This window comes from Triticum aestivum, chromosome 7B (genome assembly GCF_018294505.1).
Source record: "Triticum aestivum cultivar Chinese Spring chromosome 7B, IWGSC CS RefSeq v2.1, whole genome shotgun sequence".
NCBI classification, from domain to species: domain Eukaryota; kingdom Viridiplantae; phylum Streptophyta; class Magnoliopsida; order Poales; family Poaceae; genus Triticum; species Triticum aestivum.
The window spans coordinates 702,225,995-702,241,397 of NC_057813.1; the positions used below are offsets into that span (position 1 = coordinate 702,225,995).

The 15,403-nt window shown below is 48.1% G+C and overlaps 1 protein-coding gene across 1 annotated transcript; it reads left to right on the forward strand.

The window, feature by feature from the left end:
- Positions 1-7,573: 7,573 nt before the first annotated feature.
- Positions 7,574-9,312, forward strand: LOC123158528 (uncharacterized). The gene is made up of 5 exons (XM_044576476.1): positions 7,574-7,616; positions 7,730-8,172; positions 8,260-8,410; positions 8,519-8,958; positions 9,050-9,312. The coding sequence occupies exons 1-5, from the start codon at positions 7,574-7,576 to the stop codon at positions 9,179-9,181; spliced, it is 1,209 nt and encodes a 402-aa protein (XP_044432411.1). The 3' UTR covers positions 9,182-9,312.
- Positions 9,313-15,403: the final 6,091 nt, after the last annotated feature.

Genomic DNA, 15,403 nt, shown 5'->3' on the forward strand with positions numbered 1-15,403 from the left:
TGCTGCCTGAATTCGACGACGACGCTATTGCGCCCATACCGCCGAATAACAATACGGCCGATCAACCAGGCCGACACCTCGTAATCGAGGCAGAGCAACCAACAATGCCGCACACAAAACCGCACCCCCTACCCATAAAGGAAAGGAGGTCGCAGCCCAGAACCAGAAACACGATCTACGTGAAGACCTGGACAAAAGAGCTGGCAGAACCAGGTCCATTTATGGATCCAGGGAATGCGTTCCCGCACAGGATCAGGGCCATCAAATCAAATATGTAGGTAACTTACCAGTTTGGAATCAACACCGAACACTGCAACCGTCAGGCCCGTGCCGCGACACAGCCAAATATAGGGGTGCTGCACACCCCTTGTGCTTCACCGATGAGGTGTTGAATCATGAATTTCTAGAAGGGTTTAAACCCATGAATATCGAGGCATACGACGGAACGACAGACCCTGCGGTCTGGATAGAAGACTTTATTCTTCACATCCACATGGCTCGCAGAGACGATCTCCACGCCATCAAATACCTACCCCTCAAGCTAAAAGGACCAGCTCGGCACTGGCTGAAAAGCCTCCTCGAAAATTGCATTGGAAGCTGGGAAGAACTTGAGGACGCTTTCAGGGCCAATTTCCAAGGGACCTATGTCCGACCTCCGGATGCAGACGATCTAAGTCACATAACCAGACAACCCGGAGAGTCAGCCCGTAAGCTTTGGAACCGGTTTCTCACTAAAAGGAACCAAATCGTCGATTTTCCGGACGCCGAAGCCAATCATACCAACAAAGAGTGTTGGGTCTTCTAGCAGGCCGGCAAGCTCAACGCCGAACACAAGGGGAAGGGACCACAAAGCAAAGACGAGGATGAATCTCGCCAGCCGAATATGGGGGGACAAAAGAAATTTCCACCGGAGGTTAAAACAGTGAACATGATTTATGTCACTCATATCCCAAAGAGGGAGCGTAAACGCGCACTCCAGGACGTATATGCTATAGAGCCTGTCGCCCCCAAATTCAACCCATGGTCGACTTGTCCGATTACTTTCGATCGTAGGGATCATCCGACTAGTATCCGTCACCGGGGCTCGGCTGCCTTAGTGCTCGGCCCAATAATCGGCGGATACCACCTCACCCGAGTCCTCATGGACGGCGGCAGTTATCTGATATACCAGGACACTGTTTGCAAGATGGGGATAGACCCGTCAAGAATCAAGCAAAGCAGCACCACCTTTAAAGGAGTAATACCAGGCATAGAGGCCCGCTGCACGGGCACCCTAACACTAGACGTCCTCTTGGGCTCTCCCAACAACTTTCGAAGCGAGGAGCTAATCTTCGACATTGCTCCGTTCCGAAGTGGCTATCACGCACTACTCGGACGAACGGCCTTCGCACATTTCAATGCAGTCCCGCACTACGCTTATCTTAAGCTCAAGACGCCTGGGCCGCGTGGCGTTATCACGGTGAGCGGAAGTACAGAGCGCTCCCTTCGTACAAAACAATACGCGGCGGCTCTAGTAGCCAAAGCTAGAAGTGGCCTTTTTAAACCAAACAGCTCATCGGTCCTCAAGACCGCGGACTCAACCAAACGTGTTCGGTGTACACCTATGTGTGAAAGCTCAGATAAACCTGCGCTTGTTTAGCAGCCCTGCCCCCATAGATCGCCCCGTAAGAAGACTGTACATATTTTCCTGTATACATAAATATACACTCAAAATTCCTTGGGTAGCGCTGGGGGCACCCTGCACGTAAGAAGTCCATAGTTCGGCTCGACCCTATTTGGACTCAAAAAGCTACAGTTCACGGTTCATCAAAACCAACAAATTATACCCACGGCCGTACCAAATTTTTTTCACCTGGTTCTTTCTTTTTTACAGATAGGCCATCATGATATACCCTTTAAGGACACCGCACAACAGAGACAAAGGCGCAGACATGCAGCCGGGCCCTGTTTTAAGGTTTCTGTTTAGATTAAGACCCCGTGTAAACCTTTTTTCTTATTATTATCTCCTATTGTTTCATACCCTCCCGGCACATAAAATGCCCTGGAAAGATATCGGCAGTACTTGCGAACTTACGATTCGCCGTTCCAAAATGGATGTTATAGAGGCAGCCAACAATGTGTTTTGAGAACTATATTCTCACCACATGCGCTCCCTCCTCACGCCGGTCGTATCACGTGCCTTGAATTCAGGGTTCATTACCGGGGGCTGTATCCAGCCCGGTATATATTGAAAAGTTCGAATAACTTTGGGAGTGTTCGGCGTCGCGAGTTTTGGCCTTATATGCATCAGCTCCGAATCATGTCTTGGGTCAATTGTTGGGTTTTCCCGGCTCCTGTGCTTGCTACCTTACATTCCGTTCTATCGGCTAAGCCGGCTAAGGGAGAACTACTGCGATTGTGCCCTGGTTCATCTGGACGAGCACCTTAGTAGAGAAAGTCGAAAACTGACTGTCATGATAAGGCGAGAGGTGGTCAACCACTCGATGACTCAGCGGAATCTTCGCGATTCCCCCGCATTAACGAAGGACCGGTTTCCTGGTCATGTATGTAAACGCACCGTATTCAGATAAACATGGACATACCAGGGGCTATATAGTAGCCCCACCGTCAAACTCCTATGGCTAAGTGAAAGTGTTAAAGCTCTATAGTCCGATTGCCTAGTTTGAGGCACTAACACCTCCTTAACGGACCAAGACGTTGGGTCAAGTGTGATCAAGTGCCTTTCCGAACACCCCCGCGTTATACACGAGGGGGATGAAGCCGATGACTGCAAACTTTCTGGTTATATATATATAAACGTCCGCACAGGAGGCACTAAAATACTTTACGGGCAAAAGTATAAACACAACCTTCATTATCATAAGCATTGTTTTTACAATTCGGATACATGTTACTCGAACATAATATTCTTCGAGCACTGACCGTCTATCAAGCGGGCACCCTCCAATACTTCTTCAAAATATTGATCTGGCGTGTCCTTACCCCCGGGCGGACCCCCTATTGCAATATCGGTGGCCTTCATCTTCGCCCAGTACATCTTCACACGGGCAAGTGCCATCCGTGCACCTTCTATGCACGTTGACCGCTTGACAGCGTCGATATGCGACACTACACAAACAAGTTGCTGCACTAAACCAATATAATTGTTCGCAGTTGGTCCTCTGGGCCACAGCCGGTCCATGACAGCCTTCATGGCAAGTCCGGATATCCTGTGGAGCTCGGCCCATTCGGCCATCTGCTCATTCAACAGCAGCGGATGCCTTGGCATGATAAACTGCGACCAGAAAAGCCGTTTCGCTTCATGGCCTTCTTGGGCCTGGAAAAACTGCGTCGCATCAGAAGCACTCTTCGACAAGTCCAAATATTCATCCGGAGAACTCCACATTTGATCAAGCGGGGAATACTTCGGATCGCCGAACTTAGTTCATAATAAAAAGGGCTTCCCAGTCGCGATCTCCACGGCTTGCCGGATCTACTCCCGTGCCGCTCTGGCCTCTGATCAGGTTTCCTTTGCCGCTTGTAAGGCCTTCTCAAGGTCAGTCGCTTTCTCTTTGGTCTCTTTCTCAAGAAGCACATATTTGCTAGCGGCATCCCTTAGCTCAAGTGCCATGTTGGATATTTTCTCCTCACTCAGGCGATGAGGAGTCTGTTCGGCTTTTAATTCACCAACCGCCTTCTCAGCAGCCGCCTTGCTTATTCTGGCTTGCTCCTTGGCCCAGGCAAGCTCATCTCGAAGGGTCTCCACGGTGGCAGCACCATCTACTGTCAAGCATACTATAAATTCCAGCATCATGCTCTAATTTCTACTCACTGACCGCCCAGAATACATACCTTGCGCCTCATCAAGCCGCTTGTTCACGAGCGTGATATCATCATCCGTCACATCATGTTGTCGCTTTAGTTCAGCAAATTGGGCAGCCCGGGCGTTGGCCGGGGCTGCAGCCGCCTGTATACAAATTAGCACAATTATTACTTGAGCATATCTATCTTTTGATCCTCTGATCGTCACTAGTTGGTGGGCAACCAGAGTCATGGTACAAAACAAGAGGCTACATTACGTACCTCAAAGCCTCTTAGCAGGCTTGTAAAGACTTCATTCAATCCGATTTTTGCGGACGAGATTCTCTCAATCGCCGTACCCATTAAGGTATGATGTTCCTCTGAAATTGGCGCTTGCCGCAGAAGACCCGTCCATATGTCCAGTTGTATATCGGATGGTCCGGGACTTGTGTTGTTGGTCTCTCTAGGAGCCAAACACCCCGGACCTCGGGCGGCCGAAGAGTCACCTTTTGGCCTGGCGCTCCTTCGCGGGTCGAGAGAAATCCTCCAGGATGACACCTCGTGGTCGTCCGCCTTATGGGGCGGGGAAGTATGAGGCGGCGTTTCACTCTCCATCATCTCCGGAAGAAGATCCCCCGAGTACGAAGATTGTTGAGGGAGGCTATAGACCGAACTGCAAAACATACGTTTCAAAATATTACCCTCACAAACGGGAAAAGAACGGGGTATTCTTATTAAACACCTTTGTTCACTCATGGTTCGGCTAAAGGCTGGCCCCCTTGTGGGCACTGTGCGGCAATATCGCCTCCAGAATTCGGGCTCCCTGATAGGGGTTTCTTCCCTCGCTTGGAGGCCTCTGCTTTCAGGTCTTCGGGAGCAGCCCTTTTCTTCTCGTGAGGGGAAGGAATGTTAGATTCTCCTCCCCGTTCATCCTCCGACATGGGGGTTCCGATTTCCCCGGATATGGTGCGTGACACACCTCCGATGTGAAGGCCGCTTTGGGCCTCTCCACCCCTCTCCTTCTCTTCCCTCAACGGCACTTGATAAGGTGCTGGAGCCAGCATCCTGGTTAACACTGGGTCCGCTGAGTTTTCAGGAAGAGGGGCCGAACACCTGATCCTCTCCGCCTTCCTTACCTAGCCTTGGCAGAGTATGGTTTTCCCGGTTTTGTTATGGGAAACTTAAACTAAAAACATGTTTGGAAATTGAATACTTACCGGGGAATACGGATGGTTGCAGTCGAGGCCTGCGTCCTCTGTAGTGTCCGGACACCTTTTTCGTGCCCCAAAGACTAACTCATACATCCCTTCGGGCGTTGTGCCGAAGAAGCGCTGAACGGTTCGCGGTCCTTCCGAATTGAATTCCCACATACGGAGAGGTCGGCGCTGGCATGGCAGGACCCGACGGACTAGCATAACTTGAATTACCTTGACAAGGTCGATGTCCTTCTTAATAAGGTCTCGAATGCGGCTTTGCAGTATTTGAACTTCATCTAGTGATCCCCAGTCCAGCCCCTTGTTGATCCACGATGCAAGCTCTAGCGGAGGACCGGATCGGAAGGCAGGTGAAGCCACCCACTTGGTACCGCGAGGCTCCGTGATATAAAATCACTCCCGTTGCCATAGGCCGGAAGTTGCGGTGAAGGAACCCTTTGGTCAGACGACGTCGGCTGATTTGCCAATAAAACCGCCTCCCGAATCATGGAGCAGCATGCCAGAAAAAAGATTCAAATTAATGGCAGGACGAGGACACAATGTCGTGTTGTAACAGTTGTCAGCGGATTGGACTCGTGAAAACATTGTGCTCTCCATGGTGGTATATGGGATTTGTTTTGCAGAGCCGGATACGATTCTTATGTTCAAGATCTACTTTGGAGTATTCGGAGAAGGAACCCGCATTGCAATGCCGAAGACAATCTGCGCGCCGGACTCATCGTCATTGAAGCCTGGTTCAGGGGTTACTGAGGGAGTCCTGGATTTAGGGGTCCTCGGACAGCCGGACTATATGCGTATGCCGGACTGTTGGGCCATGAAGATACAAGATAGAAGACTTCGACCCGTGTCCGGATGGGACTCTTCTTTGCGTGGAAGGCAAGCTTGGCGATTCGGATGTGAAGATTTCTTTCTCTGTAACCGACTCTGTGTAACCCTAGCCCCCTCCGATGTCTATATAAACCGGAGGGTTTAGTCCGTAGGACAACGACAATCATAACCATAGGCTAGTTTCTAGGGTTTAGCCTCTACGATCTCGTGGTAGATCAACTCTTGTAATACTCATATCATCAAGATCAATCAAGCAGGAAGTAAGGTATTACCTTCATCGAGAGGGCCCGAACCTGGGTAAACATTGTGTCCCCCGCCTCCTATTACCATTAGCCTTAGACGCACAGTTCGGGACCCCCTACCCAAGATCCGCCGGTTTTGACACCGACACAGAGGCCGAGTATGTGCTCATTGTGCTATGTATCCCCTGGATGCTTTATTTTGAGTTAATAAAGTACACTCTTTGTCGAAAAAGTCTATAATAACGGTGTCCCTTGGATCAGGTCTATGCAAATATCTTTGGCACCATTAACTAATGACCATAGTTTAGTCAAGTCGTCCATCACATATTAAACTAGGGAATCAGCATCTAGTGGTTGCAATTGGCCAATAATGGAAGCATATTTAATTGTTGGTTGTTTACACTTATATTAGGACATACGACTACGGAACCCAAATCGCACATGGTTCTTACAACCACATGCATAACAGGCAACAACACATACACAGCGGACTATAACAAGAACTACAATCCTTCTCTTCATCAGCTGCCAACATAGAAAGAACCTCAGCTGCAGCACAAGTAGAGCCCTGATCTGCACCACCACCGTGCACCACAACTCTCACCCTTCTCTGCCTGCCATCGACAACCCAGGTGCATACCCTTCTCCCCCCTTGTACTCGCACCGCCGAGGGACTCGTTGAACTTGTATCCCAGCACTTTTAGAGGTACGCGCATATTGGAGGGAAAGGCATAGTACATCACATTTCTATCAAGTAGAGACATCCACCAAAGTTGCAGTACGGTTTGTGCATCCTGAAAGAAAGAACAAAGAAAGAAGATTATGGCGAACTCGAATGATAGGGAAACTAAGGATTTGAGCAAGGTATGATCGCTAACCACATCTACGCCTTATGTATTCCTAGAATATTACAGTATATGTGTAACGGGAGTACTCTCCGTGAGGCTGACACTGGTGAATTTTGGGTGTCAGCAGGATTATGCCCTCCTGCAAAAAGTATCTTACCACTAGACAATATACGAGTAATGACTTTTCATAGATAAATACATACCCTAAGCTTCAGTCTCCAAATGGACTATATATGTATGGTGTCTACCAGTTTGTAAATTGTAATAAACTGTCCACTATATATTCTCGTATAAAATTGATAATAATAAACTGTCCACTATTATTGAGTGATGATGGACGGCAGTTGGAACTGAACACTGAACTAATGTCCAGTCTCTTCGATCTTCAGAAAGAATCCCTGCAAAATAAAAATAAAACATCAGCAAGAAGGGTTTTCTACATTGGTAGCCACGTCAATAGCCACATCATGCTCCCAGAATACTTCTCTGTGTTGTGTCCTGGTTAAATCCCAGCAAACACAAAAGGAGACATAACCCAGTTTAAATAATTTATATAGGGGCTCTAGTCAAAATCTGGATCAGATTAATAAGTAATTGTATGTGTGCCAGGGGGGGCATGCCATAACGGTGAGGTCCTCGAGCGCTTACTCGAACTCCCTCCATGCTCAAGACAAGCTTTCCCGTGTCAGTTCAGGTATATACGGGTATCCACTTCAATAAGCCAGGGGTGGTTATCACTGTGTGTGTGTGTGTGTGTGTGTGTGTGTGTGTGTGTGTGTGTTATTATGTGTGAATAAATTGTCCAACTGGTTTGCAGGAAGCGGACCACTGAGCGTGGTGATTGTGTATGCCTTTGATTGCACTAACCGGACCCCAGCCTGGGACACAGTGGATGAGGGGATTTTTTGGTTGGTGCAAGAGAAGCTCACCCACTTCACCGACAGCTGCATGGGTTACATCTACGTCATGTCGACCCCTAACACATACACGTCGGACATGAAAATGGTTGACTCATCTGACACAAAGGCAACTGGCTACAAGGGATCCAACAAGTGGTGCACGACAACCTGCACTAAAAACATGGCATCAGGCCTCGACGAGGCCAATAAAATGATCAGCAACCGTATGCACAGCAATGGCATCATCTTACTCTTCTCTGATGGATTGATAAACAAAGGAGACTTCTTCGATGGAACCAAGAAATTCATTTCCAAAGTACCCGTCTACACGTTTACTCTCGGCGGATACGCATATAACCATGTATGTATCGAATCAGAGTTGATTTGGTCCAAACCATGATGGGCTTAAATACATTTAATTTATACATGGGTACCATGTATTTGCTAGGTTCTCCACTCCGCTGCAGAAAATTCTCCTGGCGGGAAGTTTCACATTACCCCTGTTCCAGAAAGGCCAATTCTATCGGCACCCTTCTCGAAGCTACTAGACAGCCTCCTGGACGGCACCCTCAAGGACATTGAGAAGCCACCCATTTCAGGTAAACGTACATAAGGACGGCATCCAATTCGATCCACGTTTAATAGTGATCATCAAGAATATGCATAATAGGATATGTGAATGACCAAGTATCCATAATGATTTATAGGAAGGGAGCCACTAGATGTGGTGATTGTGTATGCCTTTGACTCCACTCAATCGACCCCAGCTTGGCATACTGTAGATAATGGGGTCTTTTGGTTGGTACAAGAGAAGCTCACCCACTTCGCTGATAGCTGCATGGGTTACATCTACGTCATGTCAACTCCTAACACGTTCACATCAGACATGAAAGTAGTTGACTTAGCTGATAAAAAGGATACTAGCTACAATGGGTTCGCCTGGCGCAGGATGACCTGCACTAAAAAAATGGCATCGGGCCTTGTCGAGGCAAATAAAATGGTCACTAACCGTGGTTATCGCAATGGCGTGATCTTGTTCTTCTCTGATGGATTGATAAACAAGGGCGACTTCTTTGATGGAACCGAGAAGTTTATCTCCAAAGTGCCTGTCCATACATTTACTGTCGGTGGGGATGCATATAACCAGGTATGTATGAAGTAAAGAGGAGCAATTCGAGTCAAAATCATTGCTTCTTACTAACTAATTCAGTGTATCCCTATATCTTTCGATGTGCTAGGGTCTCCAAGCTATCGCATTAAACTCTCCAGGTGGGACATTCAACCCCATTAAAGTTCCAGAGAATCCGCATCTGTCGGAGCCATTCTCTAAGCAACTGGATAGCCTCCTTGGTGGCACCATGAAGAACTGAAATGGTCAGTATGGACCCTTTGCTCAAGTTATCAACACGTGCACACACTCCATTTCCAACTCCTTTGTTCATTTCATATGTCGAACTTCCATATACTCCATATTATGTAATAAGTGCGAGTGTCACTACCCTATGCGTGCACAAATTAAATTGTATGGTTGTGCTTGTATCTTTTGTTTTCCTTGTAACCCGACTTTTTGATTCAACTCAATGTGAATGCTGATATCTCAGCTGGAATCTGTACCAAAACAGAGAGGAGAGTGGTGCCAGAGTCGCATGGATGTGGCCGGCTATTTTCCTTTGTCTCCTGCGGCGAGGTCGCCAGAAATTGTTCATGCTAGGTCCGCCTGGTTGTTTCCCCACCTTTTCTCGTCTTTTTTTATATGCTATGCGTGATTTCCTCTATTTTTATATGTATGCTTGATTCTAGTTACGATTTGGCTACGTAGTAGGCACCATGGTACAGGAGCAATAACTAAAAACTGAATCCAGTAACTTTCCGTAGCAGTGTTTCTCCGAGGATGGGTTGATTGTTACTTCTCAGTTCTTTTTTCTTTTTCTTTTTGAAGCTTTGAGCGTCGATGTACAGAAGAAGAGAAATAGAAGTACAGATAGTCCGGCGGCTCACCGCGGTTACAACCATTCCCATGGCAACTTATGGTGGGCAGCCATGAACACCGGGCAGACACACAACAACGCCCTGCCTGCTAGGAGTTCCTATCTCCAAATGTCTATCAACCCCCTCGCACCGGAGAGCTTCCATAGCTCAACCTTATTACCGATGCGTCTATAAAGCTCCTAAGCAACGGGACCGTTACGGTCCTTCCATAGCATTCTGACTGTGAGGGGAGCAAGGGAATCGGAGCCCTTCCTATGCGCCTTAGGGCTTAGCGCACGACTTGCCGTCCACCACTCCGCAAGAATTGCATCCATGGTGGGCACCACCTGACCAAGACCACAATGTGAAAGGATAGAGTGCCATACCTCCCTGACAAACACACAGGCCAGCTCATGGTGATCTGCAGTCTAGGCCTCCTGGTCGCATGGCGGGCACATGACGTGGGACTACACACCGTGGCGCAAGCATCCATCCACTGTCTATCTGACACCTCATCGCTAGCTAGAAGTGAAGCTTGCACTTGGCCGGAGCCCAAGCCTTCCAAAGGGCCTGGCCACACGAGAATCGCTCTAGGCCAGCAAAGAGAACCTGGTAAGCTGGGCTCGCAGCATATACCTCAGATGGTGTCAGATGATGCGATCCAGGATCCTAGGGAGCAGGTGCACCTCGAGAAGCAAGTTCGTGAGCAGCAGGAATTGCGTGATTACTCTAACCATCAACACCCCTATGATGTCCCTGATCCAAGCATGGTCCACCACGGCCTCATGAACCATTCGCGAGCGTAGCGCACTGTCATTCACCACTAGGAAGAGCTCCGGCTCCTCGAACTGTATGGAGCGCCCCTAAAGCCAGAAGTTAGTCAAGAAAAGAGCCTTCCTGCCGTCCCCCAACACGACCTTGATGGACGAGTGAAAAAGCATGGACCTCAGGCTCCACGACCGGCTGCAAGCTCGACAAGCAGCAATCGGACATGCGCTGCATCAATAGCCAACACGCCTGTAATGCACAACCCAACAACTTGAGGTTTAGAACGCCGACCACCAAAGTGGCTTGCAAAATGCTCCCAAGCTACCAGGCAATGACCACCGCTAACGACATCAGTCCCCTTCCAAAATAAGGCATGAATCCTCCTCTTGAACCCATTGATCAGCCACATGGGCAGTTGCATTACGTTCGAGTGGTAGACAGGGATGGAGGTGGGGAACGACTTGACGAGAACGAGTCGACAAACGGAGGTGACCCAACCGGCAATCCATGGCTTCAATCGGTTGCCATCCTTGTCCAAAATTGACTGCAGACACACCTTGGGCAGCTTGAACTTGTAGGACGGTAGGAGAAAGGAAGTCCGAGATAAGTGCAAGGAAACCTCAAAATCTGGCATGGAAAGTGTTCGGCAGCAAATGCGAGGTGCTCCTCCGAGCATCTAATCGGCGACAGTGAGCACTTCAGAAGATTGGTGCGCATCCTTGATGCCCCACCAAAGCAATCGAGCGCATCCCGCACGAGCGACAGGTCCAATGGAGATGACCTGACGAAGACGACAACATCGTCGCCGTACATCGAGGTGCGGAAGCGGACACCTAGGTACTGCAGCGGTGATAGCATACCCATGTCATCAGCCATAGATAGAAGGGCTTTCAGTACCTCCGTCACAAGGATGAACAACATGGACGACAAAGGGTCACCCTAGCAGAGACCCCGGCGGTGGAGGAACGTTCGCCCAGGCATGTCATTCAGTAGGATGGAGAAACTCGCCGACCTAGGGTCGAAATTGGCATGGCGAAGCACATCCAGGAGGAAAGTCCACGAGACGGTATTGAACGCCTTCGACATGTCGATCTTGAGGAACATGGCTGAACCCGACGCACATGTAGTGCCCTAGTAGTGAACTACACCATCCGAAAATTATCATGGATGCTGCGGCCACGGACGAATGCATATTGATTTGTCGCCACAAGATCAGCTAGCTGTTGGGGAATGTAGCAGAAATTCAAAATTTTCCTACGTGTCACCAAGATCTATCTATGGAGAAACCAGCAACGAGGGGAAGGAGAGTTCATCTACATACCCTTGTAGATCGCTAAGCGGAAGCGTTCAAGAGAACGGGGTTGAAGGAGTCATACTCGTCGTGATCCAAATCACCGGAGATCCTAGTGCCGAACGGACGGCACCTCCGCGTTCAACACACGTACAGCCTGGTGACGTCTCCCACACCTTGATCCAGCAAGGAGAGAGGGAGAGGTTGAGGAAGACTCCGTCCAGCAGCAGCACAACGACGTGGTGGTGGTGGAGGAGCGTGGCAATCCTGCAGGGCTTCGCCAAGCACCGCGGGAGAGGAGAAGGGAGAGAGGTAGGTCTGCGCCAAGAGGAAGAGAAACTCATGTGTTGGCAGCCCTCAAGACCTCAACTATATATAGGGGAGCGGGAGGGGGGTGCGCCCCCTCTAGGGTTTCCACCCCAAGGGGTGCGGCTGCCCCCAATCCCATCTAGGGTGGCGGCCAAGGGGGGAGAGGGGAAACTTGCCCCCCAAGTTAGGTGGGTGCGCCCCCTCCCCCATCCCTAGGCGCCTTGGGCCCTTGTGGGGGGCGCACCATCCCACCTGGGGATGATCCCCTCCCACACTTGGCCCATGCAGCCCTCCGGGGCCGGTGGCCCCACTTGGTGGACCCCGGGACCCTCCCGGTGGTCCCGGTACGTTACCGATAAAACCCGAAACTTTTCCGGTGACCAAAACAGGACTTCCCATATATAAATCTTTACCTCCGGACCATTCTGGAACTCCTCGTGATGTCCGTTATCTCATCCGGGACTCCTAACAACATTCGGTAACCACATACAAACTTCCTTTATAACCCTAGCGTCATCGAACCTTAAGAGTGTAGACCCTACGGGTTCGGGAATCATGCAGACATGACCGAGACGTTCTCCGGTCAATAACCAACAGCGGGATCTGGATACCCATGTTGGCTCCCACATGTTCCACGATGATCTCATCGGATGAACCACGATGTCAAGGACTTAATCGATCCCGTATACAATTCCCTTTGTCTAGCGGTATTGTACTTGCCCGAGATTCGATCGTCGGTATGCCGATAGCTTGTTCAATCTCGTTACCGGCAAGTCTCTTTACTCGTTCCGTAACACATCATCCTGTGATCAAGCCCTTGGTCACATTGTGCACATTATGATGATGTCCTACCGAGTGGGCCCAGAGATACCTCTCCGTTAACCGGAGTGACAAATCCCAGTCTCGATTCGTGCCAACCCAACAGACACTTTTGAAGATACCTGTAGTGCACCTTTATAGCCACCCAGTTACGTTGTGACGTTTGGTACACCCAAAGCATTCCTACGGTATCCGGGAGTTGCACAATCTCATGGTCTAAGGAAATGATACTTGACATTAGAAAAGCTTTAGCATACGAACTACACGATCTTTGTGCTAGGCTTAGGATTGGGTCTTGTCCATCACATCATTCTGCTAATGATGTGATCCCGTTATCAACGACATCCAATCTCCATGGTTAGGAAACCGTAACCATCAAATGATCAACGAGCTAGTCAACTAGAGGCTTACTAGGGACATGGTGTTGTCTATGTATCCCACACATGTATCTGGGTTTCCTTTCAATACAACTATAGCATGGATAATAAATGATTATCATGAACAAGGAAATATAATAATAATAACTAATTTATTATTGCCTCTAGGGCATATTTCCAACAGTCTCCCACTTGCACTAGAGTCAATAATCTAGTTCATATCGCTATGTGATTAACACTGATAGGTCACATCGCCATGTGACCAACATCCAAAGAGTTTACTAGTGTCACTAAACTAGTTCACATCACCATGTGATTAAGACTCAATGAGTTCTGGGGTTTGATCTTGTTTTCCTTGTGAGAGAAGTTTTAGTCAACGGGTCTGCAGTATTCAGATCCGTATGTACTTCGCAATTCTCTATGTCATATTGTAAATGTTGCTTCCACGTTCCACTTGAAGCTATTCCAAATGGTTGCTCCACTATACGTATCCGGTTTGCTACTCAGAGTCATTCGGATAGGTGTTAAAGCTTGCATCGACGTAACCCTTTACGCCGAACTCTTTATTACCTCCATAATTGAGAAACATTTCCTTATCCCTCTATGGATAACTTTGACCGCTGTCCAATGATCCGTTCCTGGATCATTCTTGTACCCCTTGACTGACTCATGGCAAGGCACACTTCCGGTGCGGTACACAATATAGCATACTATAGAGCCTACGTCTGAAGCATAGGGGACGGCCTTCATCCTTTGTCTCTCTTCTGCCGTGGTCGAACTTTAACTCTTAATTTCATACCTTACAACTCACGCAAGAACTCCTTCTTTGACTGATCCATCTTGAACACCTTCAAGATCATGTCAAGGTATGTGCTCATTTGAAAGTATTATTAAGCATTTTGATCTATCTTATAGATCTTGATGCTTATTGTTCAAGTAGCCTAATCCAGGTTTTCCATTGACAAACACTTTTCAAATAACCCTATATGTTTTCTAGAAATTCTACATCATGTCTGATAAACAATATGTCAACAACATATACTCATCAGAAATACCATAGTGCCCCCACTCACTTCTTTGGAAATACAAGTTTCTCACAAACTTTGTATAAACCCAAAATCTTTGATCATCTCATCAAAGCGTACATTCCAACTCCGAGATCTTACTCCAGTCCTTAGAAGGATTGTTGGAGCTTTGCATATTTGTTAGCGTCTTTCAGGATTGTCAAAGACCTTCTGGTTGTATCACATACAACCTTTCCTCAAGAAAATTGTCGAGGAAACAATGTTTTGACATTCTATCTGCAAGATTTCATAAATAATCAGTAAATGCTAATCCATTTCCAACAGACTCTTATCATCGCTACGAGTGAGAAAGCCTCACCGTAGTCAACTCCTTGAACTTGTCGGAAAACATCTTAACGTCAAGTCGAGCTTTCTTAATGATGATTCTTACCGTCATTGTCTGTCTTCATTTTAAAGTCCATCCGTACCCAATGGCCTTACGACCATCAAGTATTTCTTCCAAAGTTATGGATCCGTTCTCGAATTTTATGGCCTCGAGCCATTCGTCAGAATCCGGGCCCACCATCGCTTCTCCATAGCTCGTAGGTTCATTGTTGTCTAGCAACATGACCTCTAAGACAGGATTGCGTACCACTCTGAAGTAGTACGCATCCTTGTCACCCTACGAGGTACGGTAGTGACTTGATCCGAAACTTCATGATCACTATCATAAGCTTCTACTTCAATTGGTGTAGGCGTCACAGGAACAACTTCCTGTGCCCTGCTACACACTAGTTGAAGTGACGGTTCAATAACCTCATCAAGTCTCCACCATCCTCCCACTCAATTCTTTCGAGAGAAACTTTTCCTCGAGAAAGGACCCGTTTCTAGAAACAATTACTTTTGCTTCCGGATCAGAGATAGGAGGTATACCCAACCATTTTGGGTATCCTATGAAGATGCATTTATCCGTTTTGGGTTCGAGCTTATCACGATGAAACTTTTCACATAAGCGTCGCAGCCCCAAACTTTTAAGAAACGACAACTTAGGTTTCT

Coding starts and splice junctions, on each gene's coding strand:
- LOC123158528 (XM_044576476.1), top strand. CDS start 7,574: ATGCTCAAGACAAGCTTTCCCGTGTCAGTTCAGGTATATACGG. Junction 7,617..7,729: donor GTCAGTTCAGGTATATACGG/GTATCCACTTCA, acceptor ACTGGTTTGCAG/GAAGCGGACCACTGAGCGTG. Junction 8,411..8,518: donor TGAGAAGCCACCCATTTCAG/GTAAACGTACAT, acceptor AATGATTTATAG/GAAGGGAGCCACTAGATGTG.